Source organism: Tympanuchus pallidicinctus, unplaced genomic scaffold (assembly GCF_026119805.1).
Source record: "Tympanuchus pallidicinctus isolate F22 unplaced genomic scaffold, pur_lepc_1.0 scaffold7, whole genome shotgun sequence".
NCBI classification, from domain to species: Eukaryota; Metazoa; Chordata; class Aves; order Galliformes; family Phasianidae; genus Tympanuchus; species Tympanuchus pallidicinctus.
In genome coordinates, this window is record NW_026294791.1 from 24435841 (window position 1) to 24451137 (window position 15297).

The following is a 15297-nucleotide window of genomic DNA, read 5'->3' on the forward strand; positions in this document are numbered from 1 at the left end:
GTTGCTGTGTCCTGAGGATGTGTTCTAGATCACCGTGCTGCTTGTGACACACTTGTCCCAGCCCTGATCTGCACGGACATGGAGGGCTTTTGGGGACTGCAGTGCTCTCCATGCTTTCCTGAAATGAAGACCTTCCCATCTCCCCACTAGGGGCAGCTTCTTGCCTTCAAACCAGGCTCTTGTTAGTACCTTGGTGCCATGTTGTCAGGGCTTTTGATGACTCATGGGAGACTCCGCTATGGTTTCCCTCAACAGAGCAACCCTTGGCTCCCAGTTGGGACTGATTCCCACCTTTGGAGACCTCCTGGAAAGAGGAGGAAAGAAATGCCAAATGAAATGCAGCCTGGGTTGGAAGTAGCAGGTGGTGGTGGGGAGACCCTGACAGCTCCAGCATCACGTTAACTGAGCAGGAGAGCAGAGAAAGGCTGGTTTTAGCTGCGTTGGGGCCACCGGTGCCCCAGCTCAAGTTGCCTGCAGCAGGTCTGAGCTTCTTTTGTTGGGGACCAGCCGTGGAATCCTGGTGCCCTCGGGAAAGAGAAGCGGGTCGAGCCATCTCTCTGGGGCCGGTCCCCAGCAGCGAGGTCACCTCACCAGATGGCGCTGTCAAACCAGCAATGCGACGCTGTCCCCAGCACAGGGATGGCTTCTTGTTGCTCCTGTTCCCTGCGTGATGAGTAGGGAGGCACCGCTGGTTTTACGGCTAGGCAGTGATGTGTTGAAAAGGTTAATGGTGTGGGGGCATCGACACACTCTGTCACCCTGAGCGTTTATTTGCGGATTGCCGGAGCTGTCCCTCCACAAACGTGTGCACTGGGAGGGATGCTGGCTTTGGGATAGGGTGGAGCACAGCCCCGTGGGCAGCCACCATCCCCTTCCTCTGGTCGGGGAGCACACCAGGACTGGGGGGACGGCAGCCCTGAAGTCAGCCCGCCCAAATGATGCAGAGAAGGCTGAGCTATGAGCAACTTTGCTCATTCCAGGTGCCAGTTGGTCTGCAAACAAGCGTGCAGTGAGATCCTCAGAGCTCTGCTCGTGTCAGCATGGCTCCGGGCTGACCTCAGCAGGGCTGAGCCAGCCCTGCCGGGAGAGGATCAAGGCTGCGAGCTGGAACAGATCGGCACGGTTACCATGGAAAAGCATGGGATCGTTTCCATAAAGCCTTTGCCCGAGGTGAGGCGGTGTTTTGGCAGGAAGGAGCTCCGCTCAGCACAGCTGGTTGGTGTACAGCTGCCCATCCGCCTGGCGAAGTTTGCAGTGAGATCCTTTGTGAAGGTGCCTTGCAAAAGAAGATTACGTAGGCTGAGATTGAGCAGACCTGCCAGATTTGAAAGGGTAGGAGAGGGCTCGCAGAGGGATTTGGAGTGGCCACGCTCTTTGCGCAAAGATACAGGCAAGGTTGCAACACCAACTGCGTCAGTATTGCTCCTGAGAGCAGCCCACCCTCAGCAGACCTGAGGCCGCCTCTGCCCCCTGGCAGCCCCACACACGGCGTTGGCAGAGGGGACGTGCCTGGGGCTCAAGGCTCAGGTTCTTGCCCCACGGCAACACCAAAGTCCAAGGCCGTGTGGCTGCAGGGTCGCCAGGACCTGGATGCCTGCAGTACCCACGTGGGCTCACAGCCTCCCAGATCCACCTACCCTACAGAAGCAGCGGGGCAACCACACACATCTCTGCTGTGCTTTTGGTGGCACGCATCACTGCGGTGCCCAGGCTTCACAAGCCTGACATGAGTATTCTATGCATGGATACTACTGGATTTTTTTCCTCATGCACCCTCAGGCTGTTCTGATACGAATAGTTTAGGATACTTCGAAGACCACATCAGCAATGGTGGGATCCTTCTGGGCTTGTAGCATCTCACAATTAATTATACGAAGTCTTGGGTGCGGCAGTTCAGCCTTAGCCTTGAATATATTAGCCTATTTTTTCTAATGCAATTTTCACGCTCACTCTCCTGGGTGCTTAAGACTTGTTTGCTCAACGAGGACATCTCTGGTGTTTCCTGATGTTAATTAGAAGTATTTCTGAGCCTACTGCCATCTGTCTGGGGTTTCTTTGCTTGGGATTTGCCATGGACACACTGCCCCTGTAGCAAGCTTTGCATTTCCTTGCTCCCTCTCCAGTAGCATCACCCATAATCCTGCTATGTCCAAGTGGAGCACAGCTGGGGCTGGGGGATGCGATCCAGCCATAAGGAAGGCATGCAGGCAGCATTGCAGCACCTCGCACAGTGTGCAGTGTCAGGCCTTGATCCTGCCACTGAATGCACTCGGGAGAATTTCCACCTCCTTAATAAAGCTGTAATGTGTATTAGGCTGAGATTAATCTGCCAGCCATGGTTAATGTGTTCCTGACCTAGTAGGGAGCATGCTTAGCAGCATGAACCGCGCTAATAAAATAAATAAAAAAATAAATAAAAAGAAAAAGAAGAAAGCAAGCAAAGGAAAAAAAAAAAAATTGCCAATGCACACTGTGACCAATTTCCAACTGCAAGGGAAAGGCATGCGCTGAGCACTCCCTGGGATATTCTCCACCCTTGAACAGAGCAAGCAGAGCCAAGCAATCTCTGGGTCTCAAATCCCCCGCCCTGCCTGCCTGGTTCTCATCATCCAGCTTCCCCCAGCCACGCTTGAAGGAAGAGCACGTGCTTCACAGCGGTGTCTCTGCTTGCTGCAGAGCAGCCAGGTGGGTGCCGGGCTCGCGATGCCGAGCGTGTCGCTCCGTGCAAAAGCAAAGAGGTGGGCTGGTGGGGGATGTGGAAGGGGAGGGACTTTCTTTTTCATATGTGCCTCTGCACTTTTTTATTAATTTGCTTTTCTACGCCGCCGTTCTGTGCAGCTCAGGTCATCGCCAGCTTTGCTCTGCCTTTGCAAGCCCTCCGGTCACCACCCCACAGCCACCCTTGACCCTTGCAGCACCTTCAAAGGCAGCATGCTGCAGAGCCTGCAATGTTTGCTCGCTTATCAGCTGGGCAGCCTCCCACTGCGCTCCTGGGGACACCGCTTGGCCACCGCTGCCCGCGCAAGGTCAGTCCCCTGGCGCCGTGCTGAGCTCCCTGTCCTCATTGGGTGACTACCGTTTGAGGGCAGAGTGGTAATTAATTAATTAAACAGCAGCTCATCTCGCTAAGGCCTTGGGTTTGCTAACCCACAGGTAAAGGGCTTCGGCCCTGTGAGCCTCTCTGGGGGTGATGCAGTAGTGGCCGCGTGTGAGCAGGTCCCACCTGGCTGTGCTGGTGGTAGGTGGCACATAGTCAGACACCAAGTTCTCCTCCCTTGGCTGCATTTCAGTTGTGCCCTGCGTGGCACCACAGTGAGCAGCGGTTTCGCAGACTGGTTTGAAAGTGATACAGCTGAAATGGGAATGCCTTGGCTGGTGGGCACAGGGGGAGATGCTCTTCTCACCTTCCTCCCAGCTGTGTCGGAGGCTGGGCCTCTTCCTAGGATCTAATCCATCACAGCACAATAGACCATTCCTACTCTTTGTATGATGCTTATATTTTAAGAAAAGAAACGGTGAAGTGCTGGTAGAGCTGCCCAGAGCTGTGGGTGCCCCAGGCCGTGGATGGGACCTGGCAACCAGCCCAGGGCAGGGCTGAGTCTGGATTATCTTGGAAGTCCCTTTTAACACAACCATTCTATGGACTTATACAATCATTCATTTGGATTTAGTGCAGGTGGAAGGCAATTTTACACATGCTTAGCACATCAGGTCTGCACTCGAGCATCGCAATCCCCCAGCTTCTGATGGAGAGGTTTGTGCAGAATTTGCCCTACTGCTCCGAAGGCAGCAGAGCTCGGCGTCACCCAGCCCCGGATCAACACGTTGTGTTCCGCGGGTTCGTGGCTTTGAAAGCTGAATTAAAGCCAAAACTGGGAGGTGTCACCTCTCGGCACCACGCCTGTCCGGCGCCCCGCCGACCTCGTTGGCTGCGGCGAGGAGGGATCACAAGGCTGAGCTTCCTCAAAAGACCAGCAGGCGGTGGGGAGGAGGAGGAGGCAGGAGATAAACAGGCGGCAGGAGCCCTGCGGGAGGCACGGGCCGTTCTGCCCGGCCGCCTTCCCGGGAGAGGGCGCTGGGAGCCTCCGCCGCTTCTCGGCTGCCTCGTAAACATGTTGTGCTGCAGGAGGTGGGCTGTGCCAACGCCGGGGGCTGCTGGCCGTGGGTGCCCCGGGCTAGCTGGCAGGCAGCTGGGCTGGCCACCGCTTCTGAGAAAGTCGTAGGTAGCACATTTCTAGGAAACGGGAGCTGTCGGTGTCCCGATTAAACAAACCATTTAGGTAAACCCAGGGCACAGCGTTAGGTTTCCAGAGGCGGCCCTGCTTTGTGGGGGCTGTTTTGCTGCTGGGTCTCCCTAAGCGCCAGCACCCCTTCCTTTGCTTTCAGCTGACCCACTCTGGGTGACCGCAGCTGAACTCTGGCTTTGGGTTTTGCTGTGGAGGGAAAACGTGGGTGCCAAATGGGGAAATGGAACAAGATCCAGGCAGGGAAGGAGGCAGCCGAGGTGAGAAAGTATTGAGGCACCCAGCTGTGCCCTGCTTGGGGATGCAGCAGGGACGCCTCATCCCCCTCCTAGAGCTGAGAGTGTCAGTGCCTGCTTGTCACCCCCAAAAGGATTCTGTGTGCTGATCCCTTCTGTATTGAAATCTTTGCTTTACACACGAGGTGCAAGAATTTGGATATTGGAGGAAGGTAGCAAGGTGCAGGCTGCTGGGAGGTAAGCAGTTTGCTTTGAGGCTCTGATTTGTACACCTCCATCCTGGTGAGCCCTGAGGGATTAACTTGCACTTGTGGCTGCTCTAATGCGGTGGCAAAGAATGAGCCAGGTTGTCCCGCAGGCAGGGTGGGGACCTGGCTCTCAGATGGGCCATAAATCAAGACAAACCCTGAGCCAGCAGTTAGTCCTCTGGGCTGAGGATCCGGCTCTCCATGGCCACTGTGTCCCCAGCCTCCAACTGAGCAGAGTTTGTGCTTTGGATGGCTGTGATGGCACAGAGGGTCAGGCTTCTTGAGGAGTGGCCATATGGGTGCCAGCGTTGGGTAGCTCCTGTCACCCCGAGGCAGACGTGAGCTTGTCCTGGCATTTAGGTGCTGGGAATGGATGTGTGTGGAGCAAGCACTGGCTCTGCCCCTTGGGTCTCAGCTGGAGGGCCGACCAGGAGCAGGGATGAGAGAGGAAGCAAAGCACTCAGGGTGGAAAAACATCGGGCAGTCAACGGGTGCTCCCAGCTTCATGAGGGCTGGGGAATGTCTCTTCCCTCAGGTCACCGTGCCCTGCAGTGAGGGTCTGGACTCTGAATCCGTGCTGGAAGGGTGCAACACAGCAACACCAGCCCTCAAACACAGACTCCAACACGAGGCATGCAGGGGGCTCCCATTCCTTTTCCCCCTTCCCTGCTTGTCCTGTTTACCCAGGGCGACTCATTTCCATGCCTGCGAGTTATGCAAAGGCAGCTGCTAATGTAAACGCCGCAGAAAGCCCTGGATTCGCTCCCACTGCTACTTTCCGAGAAGAGGGGGATATGTTTTCGGGGGCTGGAGCGGCAGAACGGCAGAAGGGAAGGAAAAACAACCCCCCCTCCTTCTGCCATTCCCCTAAACGGGACAGACGAAATATCGCAGAGCAGCTCAGCGGGGCGCTCGGCTTGTTTTTCCCCCTGCCCCGATTCCCTTGCCAGCTCCCTCCTCCTCGCAGCCCCATCCCCGGCCCCGGCCTGCCCCCGGCCCGCTTCCCGCTGCCCAATCAGTGCGGCGGGGCCGGCGCTCCGGCTCCATAAAGCGGCGGCGGGCGCGGCCCCCGGGAGCCGAGCGTGGGAGCCCCGCGCCGAGCCCCTGCAACCCTGCCCAGGTAACAGCACGGCTATGGGGGAGGGAAGCGGGGGGGTCCGCAGGGCTCAGCGGCGGGGTTGTCCCAGCAGATTCCCCCAGCGGAAGATTCCTCTTAGCCCTCGGGACGGGGGGTGGGGAGGAAAGAGGATAAGGGGCGGCTCTTGTTTTGTCTTCAAAACAAGCTGTCTGCTGTTTCCCCCCCCCCCTTTTTTTTTTTTCTATTATTTTTTCTTTCATTTCTTTCTTTCTCTGTCTTTTTTTTTTTCTTTTCTTTTCTTTTTCCTTTCGAGGCTCTCACTCTTTTTCCTTAAATAAAGGCAATCTCATTGGGAGATAGGTGATGCTCCCCATAGCTCACCCCACCGAAGACCTCCTCCCCAGGAGAGGGATCACATGAGGGGATTTTGATCCGAGAGGCTCTGGCATTTTTCAAGGCTCTCAGCATGAATATTCTTACTTGTTTTCCATTTCTGAGTTGCTGGCATTACCAATCCCACCGCAAATACGAGCGGACCCAACACACGTGGGTTGTTGGGAAGGTTGGGTTGGGAGCAGAGCCCCTCCATGGCAGCCCACTTTGGGGTTGCTGTGCTGCTTGTTGCTTTCCTTAGCCCTGGATGAGCCTTGTGTAACTTCAGACCAGCTGATCTGGGGAGGCAGCTGGGCTGGCAAGCCCTCCTTGCTGAAGCAAGCATATTAAGAAAGCCCCAGCTAAGCTTTCCTGCTCATTAGCCCTGCTCCAGAGCAGCAGCGAGCATGGGGGTGTTTGAGAAGTAAAAAGTTCACACCGGGTTCAGAAGGTGTTTTGAAGGCTGTTGCTTGTGGATAGGACCCTTGCCATGGTGCAGGAGTTTGGGTATTAAAAGGATGCATTGAAGGTATGAAAGCAGTTGCTGGGTTTTCCACCTTGGGCATGGGATGCGGAGTAGCATGGGATCGTGACTGATCTGCCTCTGTGAATAGAGCGTGGGGAAAAAAAACAACTGGGAGAGCAAGGAAGAGTCTCACGTTTGGGATTGGTTTTGGCATCCTCCCTGCAGGACAGCCCTCGTCAGCTCCGCAGCCATGGCCACCTCGGCGAGCTCCCACCTGAGCAAAGCCATCAAGCACATGTACATGAAGCTGCCGCAGGGGGAGAAGGTCCAAGCCATGTACATCTGGATCGATGGGACTGGGGAACACCTCCGCTGCAAAACCCGCACACTGGACCACGAACCCAAGAGCCTGGAAGGTGAGAGGTGCGGGATTCGGAGTAGGTGCTTTTTTGGGAAGAGCTGAAGATGCTGCTCTTCGTCCCCCTCTGCTCACCTCCTGCTCCAGGTGCCCGGGGAGGAAGGTTCCCAGCTCTCCAGATGTGACATTGAGTGCCATGGCAGGGGTTGGGCACCAGGCCCGGCGGAGGGGGCTCTTGGCATGGGATCCGTGGCCCATTGACTCTCAAGTGCTCGTTTTGGCCGGAAGTAGTTTGGCAGAAAGTGGAAGGGAAAGAATGGAGCTATCCGGTGTAATTAAGAGCTTGTGTCCCTCAGAACAAACAGTCCCAGCTTACACAATAATAGCATTAGGATTTTCTCAGGTTGCCATGGAGCTGGCTGGAGACAGTTATGAAATGAAAATACTGTGTGTGACTGAGCAGAATTCTCTCTCTCTCTTTTCTTTTTTTTTTTTTTTTCCTTTTTCCCTCTAAGGGAGTGGTTGGCACATCTCTTTTGAAATCTCCGTGCTTCCCATCCTCCCACTTTCCCCCCAGGATACGGAGGAGATAACATAGCCTGGGTAGAGTTCACTGCAGCTCCCGCTGTGCTTTGACCCCAGGATGGAGGGCACAAACACCATGCTGGCCATACTCCTCTTTTCCATATGAGGCTCAACCCTTGTGGCAGTGCATGTGATTTACTCTTCCCCAGTCCCCAGACATCCTGAATGAAAGCAAACTGGGTGCCCAGCTCACTCCATGGTGGTTGGGAGATGGGAATTGTCTTCAACGCTGCAGTACTGGCTTGGGCTTGGCCAGCAGCCCAGTGACTCGTGTTTTTCAGGGTGGCTGCAGAGCTGGGGAGTTGCCTTCTTTCATTTCTTACTTGCTTTGTGTTTCTACTTCCCTTATTTACAAAAAAAAAAGAAAAAAAAAAAATCCACAAAAGATCATCTGAGCTGGGATGAAACCCCTTCTAGTCCCATTGTCTATAAGTACTTGCACTTCCATGGCACTGAAGAATGGTGGAGAGTCCATCCTCCTGGCACTGGTGGACCCTGGCTCACAATAATTTGCTCTTCTCTTCAGATCTCCCCGAGTGGAACTTCGATGGCTCCAGCACCTTCCAAGCTGAAGGCTCCAACAGCGACATGTACCTGCGACCTGCTGCCATGTTTCGGGACCCTTTTCGCAAGGATCCCAACAAATTAGTTCTCTGTGAGGTCTTCAAATACAACCGCCAGTCTGCAGGTGAATGGACACACTACTGGTGTTTGTGGGGAGGGGATGCTGATAGAAGAAGGGGGCAGAAAAAGGAAGACCTATCCAAATGTTGTTCATGCCCTTCAGCATCGTGCATGGCAAAAATAGAGCCCCAGAAATACAAGGTAAACAAAGTGCTGGTGGTGATGATTATGGTGGAACACCTGGATTCTTCCCTTCACCAGTGCTGCTGGCACTCAGGCTGTAGATAAAGGAGAAGTGGGCAACGGAGGTGGCAGACCTAAAAAACCTTGTGCTGCTTTTCCATTACAGAGACAAATCTCCGGCACACCTGCAGGCGGATTATGGATATGGTGTCCAACCAGCACCCCTGGTTTGGGATGGAGCAGGAGTACACCCTTCTGGGAACAGATGGTCATCCATTTGGCTGGCCTTCCAATGGCTTCCCTGGACCCCAAGGTAACCTTTCAGGAGCCAGCAATGCAGTGTGTCAGGAGTGTTTGCTGCCTTGCTTGAGTTGTTAACTCTCTGACACAACTTATGTTTCAAGCAAGACGAATGATTCAAGACCTTTCTAGTACTGAAAGTAGCAAGCAGGACAGTGGCAGAAACTAATTCACAAAACTAAGATCTGTGTGGAAAGGCCAAAATGTTCACTGCCCTTTTCCAGATTTTGCTGTTCATTTGTTAGTCTACAGGTGACTCTTGCCCAATATGATGGAGTACAAGTCAATTAGTGCTCTGCTCTACCTGTGCTTTGCCATGAAAAATGAATGCTGAGCCTTGATCTTCCCCATGTGTGCTCTCTCTTCACAAAATTTGAACCTTTTACCTTCTGGAAGCTCATGTTCTTCTTGCTTTCCATCTGTGCTATTGCAGGTCCATACTACTGCGGTGTAGGAGCTGACAAAGCCTATGGCAGAGACATTGTGGAGGCCCACTACCGAGCGTGCCTGTATGCTGGTGTGAAAATTGGAGGAACCAATGCAGAAGTGATGCCTGCCCAGGTAAAATCTTGGGTGCCTTGTGGGGTGAGATGGTCCAGAAAAACTGTGGGTAAAAGGAGCTTTTGACTCGCCACTCCAAGTAGTGCAGCTTTGCTAGTGGTCAGAGTGTAAGGGGGTGGGAAGTGCTTTGCTGTGCCTGACTAAGCTCTGATTCGTCCTTCCTGTAGTGGGAGTTCCAGGTGGGACCATGCGAAGGGATTGAGATGGGGGATCACCTCTGGATAGCACGCTTCATCCTCCACCGGGTGTGTGAAGACTTTGGTGTCATCGTGTCCTTTGATCCCAAACCCATCCCTGGGAACTGGAACGGTGCTGGCTGTCACACCAACTTCAGCACCAAGAACATGAGGGAAGACGGGGGACTCAAGTAAGTCTTTTGAGATGGGCCAGGGCAGCAAGTTTGGCTTGGTAGCTGCAAGCTTTTAGCAGAGCTTTTGACTGCATGGTGGACACCATTATGGGGCTTGGCATTCTGCATGAGACTTTTTTTCTGGATTTCACTCTTCTTGTGTGTGTGTCTGTGTTTTTTGTTGAGATGTGTGTGTAGTATTACACTCCTGTTGGTGCTGGATTGGAAATTCACTACAGGTGGAAGTATGAGCAGTTTGTAGGAGGCTGTGCAGCTCTTGTTAATAAACAAGCTAACTCAGCAAGAGCATTTTTTTATTTATAACTGTGATGAGAGTGACCGCTTGCTTATGTCTGGGTCAGGCTGGATGCCCCTCCAGAAATGTAAAACCCAGGTCACAAATGGGACTGGCATGCTCAGTGCAGACCTCACAGCACTGGATCTTGGTGGCGCTCTCCAAAGGGATTTGTTTGGGCAGCTCTGCTTTCCTGCCTTAATCTCAGTGGTGCTCTGAGATAACGAAGCAGCCTGTGATTGTCAGCTTCCCTAATAGGACCTTGGGTTTAGAAATCTCTCTTCTGGGGGCAGATTTCACCAGAGGCAGGGCAGAAATCTGGCCATGGGTCATTCCCGTGAGCACTGTCAGTGAACTCTATGAGGCCATGGGGATCCTTTTCCAAGAATCACACAGGTTAGAAGGGAAGCGAACCCCCCCCACTGATAAGGACAGGGACGTGGGTCGTAGGACATAATTCACTTGGGGATGTCAGAGGAAGGGATGAAGCTACATTCACTTGGACACAACAGCAAGAGCAGCTCACTCACCGAGCCTTCTCCTCTGCCCTGCTTCCTTCACAGGCACATTGAGGAAGCCATCGAGAAACTGAGCAAGCGTCACCAGTACCACATCCGTGCCTATGACCCCAAAGGAGGGCTGGACAACGCCCGGCGCCTGACGGGCTTCCATGAGACATCCAACATCCACGAGTTCTCCGCCGGCGTTGCCAACCGCGGCGCCAGCATCCGCATCCCACGCAACGTGGGCCATGAGAAGAAAGGCTACTTTGAGGACCGCCGGCCTTCAGCCAACTGCGATCCCTATGCTGTGACGGAGGCCCTCGTCCGTACGTGTCTCCTCAACGAAACTGGGGATGAGCCTTTTGAGTACAAGAACTAAGTGGAATCATGCCCACAGACACCGCCTTCCCCCCATGCTTCCCACACCCCTAAACTTCCCTTCTAGTTGTAATCCTGAGGGTACAAGATAACACACTTCGTGTCTCAGTAACTCTTGTTGTTTTGAGGTGGGGGAGGAGGGCAGGTTTAGTTTTAATGATGTCTATTTGTCGTTGACTCTTCAAAAGGCGAGAGGAGGAGCAGAGGGTGTTAGAGAATTTTTAACCACTGTTTTGTTTTATTGTTGTTTTTTTTTTTTTGTCTAATTCATCCGTACATCCGGTGGGATCCAATGGCTTCCAGGACAGGCTACACATAGAAAGAAGCCAGCAGACAAGAGGAAAGTGAAAATTACAGCTGACTTCCCCAAATTTGGGTGTTAGACCCAACGCTGGTGCTCTGTGGGCGGATGGTTCTCAAGGCATAGCATCCCAAGAAGGGCAGGGAGGAGCTGAGATGAGGCCCCGCTCTGTCCTGGGGTGTGATGGGGAAGTCTTCAGCCTCTTGGCCCTGTCAGATTTCTAGGATTCTTCTTGGCATTGAGCGTGTGGTGTAGGAGCACTTAGGAAAGCTCCTTGTTCTGTCATTGGAAGTCAATTGATCTCCTGCTCATAACACAGAGTGAAGTAGTATTTTTCTATTTAAATGTAAAAACAAAACAAAAAAATTATATATGAAAGTGGGGGGTTTTGTGTTTCTGGTTTTTGGGTTGTTTTTTTTTTTCTTTTGAAGAAGAAAAAGATGATGTCCCAGGGACTTGACCACAAGAGTGGGCAGAGCTCATGGGGGTGCTGCCAGAGGGCCTTCAGGTGGGACTGAGGGAGAGCTTGAAGGGCTCAGTGGGGAAGACTCAGAGGAATGCAGCTTGCAGGAGGCAATTCCCAGACCTGGGAAGCCCACAGGAACGTTTATCACTGTAACTCAAGTAGCCATGAAGTGCTTGTGTGGATGAGGGGGAGGAAGGTGTTCCGAACGAGGAGTTGGCTGGTCAACTTCACCATGTTCTGGACAGAGCTGTGGGTGCTTCACTTTCCGGTGGGGTTAGCACGTCACTAAAGCAGGGCTTTTGATAAATGAAATTTTAGATGACTTTTTTTTTTTTTTTCTTGTAATGTACTTAGTTTATAAAACTGAGTGATTTTACAGAGACCGTCGATGTCACTGTTGTGTCCTGGCTATGGGACTGCCTGCCTCTGCTGATTGTGGCTGGGAGGAGGGGAAGGATCCATCCCTCCCAGGCAGCCCTGTGCCTCCCAGCTCGGGCTGGGGGTTCAAACGTTCCAGGATCTTACACTTCGGGTATCTTAGATGGTGCCAGTTATATTCCGTTGCATTTGGACTTCTTCCGAATAGTTTTTTTATAATTAAAAAAAAAAAGAGAGATTGAAATGTTAATTCTGACTTCTTCCTCCTTTCTGTGCTTCCTGGCAACTTCTTTTGTATGTGTTTTGTCTTTACTTAAAGGTAATTTTACCCTGATACTGGGAAGGTTTTGGCTTTTCATTTGCGGGGTGGGTGGGAAGGAGGGGACAGCCAGAACCTGTGTACCCAATAGGGAGCTGTTGGTTCTCTGGGGTAGGGGTTCTCTGTGGTCCTGCTGTGACTTCAGTGGGGGGAGTCTCTGTGTGGGGGCATGTGGGGCTTTGTGGACATCCACGCACACAGCCCAGAGGGTGTTGAAAGTAAAGTGGCAGCAAATGCTTTGGAAAAAGGAGCAAGGTGTACGGTACGCTTAGGCAACCCTGATGGTGGGAGTGGGATTCAGTCCTTTGCTGCTCCTGTTGCCTTGCACATAAATGTAGCACAAGTGCTTGATGCTTAATGGTACCTCGTGTTCTCAGCTGACAGACCATTTACCCACTGGCTTGGTAATTATCCAGATGAAAAAAGCCTTAAACAATGAGCACTGTGCTGCAAAATGGCTCTTCTTATAATTATATATGGAAAAAGGCTGCCAGGAATTAGAAGGAAAAATCCCTGCTCTCCTTCAGCCACTGTTGTCTGACTTCTTGCCTAAAGCTTGCAGGCTGAGCCTGCTTTGCAGCCACCTGAACACCATTTCCTATGCACTGGTGGGCAAAGAACAGCTTTGCAGAAAATCTAGAGCTTGAGAGCTTTTTGCTCTCAAGAGCTGCTTTGCTTTCCTTCACGATGCTCCTGGGACGACTTGATTGCTGTGTAGTGCAGCCAGTGACTCACTGGTCCATGATGGGGTGATCACTGATACAAAACTGGCCATGTGCAGCAGCCCATACACTTTTGCAGGTGTGAAGTGCTGGAGGATGATTTGAGGCTCAGCATTGCAGCATCCTTCAGCCAGAAGCCCTTGCCTGTATAAAGCAAGGCACTGTCCCTAGAGGTATTCAAGACCCGTGGAGAAGGGGCACTAAGGGACACAGTCAGTGGGCAGGTAGGAAAGGGTTAGGGTTGGACTTGGTAGTCTCCATGGTCTTTCTGTGATTCTATGATCTACATTTCTGCTGCCACCCTGGATTTACCTTACCTCTGCATGCTTTGCTCTGAGGCTGAAAGATCAGAGGTGGGCTTGTTGCCAGTGGCTGCCCCAGAAGTGACTCCTCTTTTCCTCCCATTGCAAGTGAGATGCTGTAAGGCTGATTGCCTGCAGGAGCAGCAGTGCAAGAGGGCTCTTTTTTTCCCCTTTTTTCCTCCCCATCCTGGCCTGCCCACGGCCTGGCACAGCCAGGCTATTTTGCTTTCATAAGCTGCATTATGTAAGCTGGTCTCGAGCAAGGACGTGGTGCCAACTTGGCGTTGGGAAGGAGCCACATTCCTGTGCCGCGGGGTCTAATCCCTGCCTGCAGCAAAAGCTGGGCTGCAGGAGGAACAGGAAAGCTGTGTCTTGCTTTCCGATCTCTCACCCCAGGTGGAGGAGCCTTGCAGAGCCATCGCTCCCTTTGTCAACAGGCTGTGCCCAGCGTTCCACTTTGCAAATCTCATCCTCAGCAGCACTGGGGGCTGGCCCAGGCTTGCACAGCACACCTCGGGACCTTTCTCTCCTGCTGTGTTTGTTGAACTCTCTGTGCTCTGCAGCTTTGGTTACACTTGTTTGGAAAGGCTCAGGGGAAGGAACATGGAAGCAGAGACTTCCACAGTGCTAGCCAAAAAGACGGACAAAGGTGAGCAGCATAGGATGTAGAGCTGTGTGGTGAGCAGATAGGATTGCATGATGAGGAGGTGGGGTGCAAAGCCTAGGAAAGACCATGGGACTGTGGAATGGCTTAGGTTGGGAGAGACCTCAGAGGCCATCCAGTTCCAGCCCCTGCCTTGGTCACTTACTGCTAAAGCAGCCACTGGGGTAGGTTGCCCAGGGCCCCATTCAACCTGACCTCGAACAGGAATGGGGGATCCACAACCTCCATGGTGCATGGGCCAGGATCTCCAGCACAGATTGCCCCTGGGGTGCCATTTCTGCAGGACAGCCCTACCCCTGTCAAACCAATGGGCAGCTTGGATGGGACATTGGGCAGCCTGATCCATGAGATGCATCCTTCCCATGGCAGGGGGTGGGAGCTAGATGACCACTGAGGTCCCTTCCAACTCCAGCCTATGACTGTAGAGTCACAGAACGGTTTGGGTTGAAAGGGACCTCAGTGATTATCTAGCTCCCACCCCTTGCCATTGGCAGGGCAGCATGCTGGGAAGCTGTCATGCACCTACCTGTGCATGCAGTGCAGGATGGCACTGCCTGCTCGGCAGGGCTCTAGGGCTTCTTCGGCCCATCCACTGACAAGCTCCAGGACCTCATTTGGCCAGGCATGGCCATACAGATTCGGAAGATTTGCTCTTATTCCCCTTGGGTTAAAGCCGGCAGCAGTAAAGCCTTGACCTCTCCAGGTCTTGTGGGTAGACCATGGAAGCTGAATCATCAAAAACTATGCAGTTGCTCTGAAACACGGGATATTGTCAGTCCATTTTCCATCCAGATAGATAACACATGCAGGGTGATTAACTGGCTCTATTTTCTTCCACCTCTCCATGTGGCTGGCTCTCCTGGCACAATACCCGTTCTCTCTTTGAAATGCTTTCAGTGCAGGATGGCTGTCTTCCCTGCTGGCACACAGCTGGGCTGGCACTCACTGAGGGCTGCCAACCTGGAAGGAAGTGGCTCATTAGAAGGGCAGCATGAGCTTGCATATGGACAGGTAGAAGACAACATGGTCCTCTCTAACCAAAAGCAGCTTTCCCCATTGCACCTTGCAAGGAGCAGCCTGGGCTTCCTGGAGCTGCCACACTGGAGAGGGTTGTGTTGTCACAGCAGGAAGGAACTGCACAGGGTTTATTGCCCACTCCTGCCCCATCCCTAGGCCAGGGTGGGCGTGCTGGGCTCATTGTTCATTTGCATTAACATTTTTCCTGTGCTGCTGACATCTGCTGATCCCAGATTGCTTTCCGACCATCAAACCCTATGTGGCAAGAGAGAATTGAAAGAGTAGGAGACACCTCATTAACTTTTACTCCACCCTGTATCCTCTTGCAGGGACAAGGAGGAATATTAT

General features: G+C 52.9%; 1 protein-coding gene across 1 annotated transcript; it reads left to right on the forward strand.

Annotated features, from left to right (window-relative positions):
• The first annotated feature begins 5721 nt into the window (after positions 1 to 5721).
• Positions 5722 to 12175, forward strand: GLUL (glutamate-ammonia ligase). The gene is made up of 7 exons (XM_052666302.1): positions 5722 to 5848; positions 6870 to 7060; positions 8114 to 8275; positions 8561 to 8707; positions 9128 to 9255; positions 9423 to 9622; positions 10463 to 12175. The coding sequence occupies exons 2-7, from the start codon at positions 6895 to 6897 to the stop codon at positions 10779 to 10781; spliced, it is 1122 nt and encodes a 373-aa protein (XP_052522262.1). The 5' UTR covers positions 5722 to 5848; positions 6870 to 6894; the 3' UTR covers positions 10782 to 12175.
• Positions 12176 to 15297: the final 3122 nt, after the last annotated feature.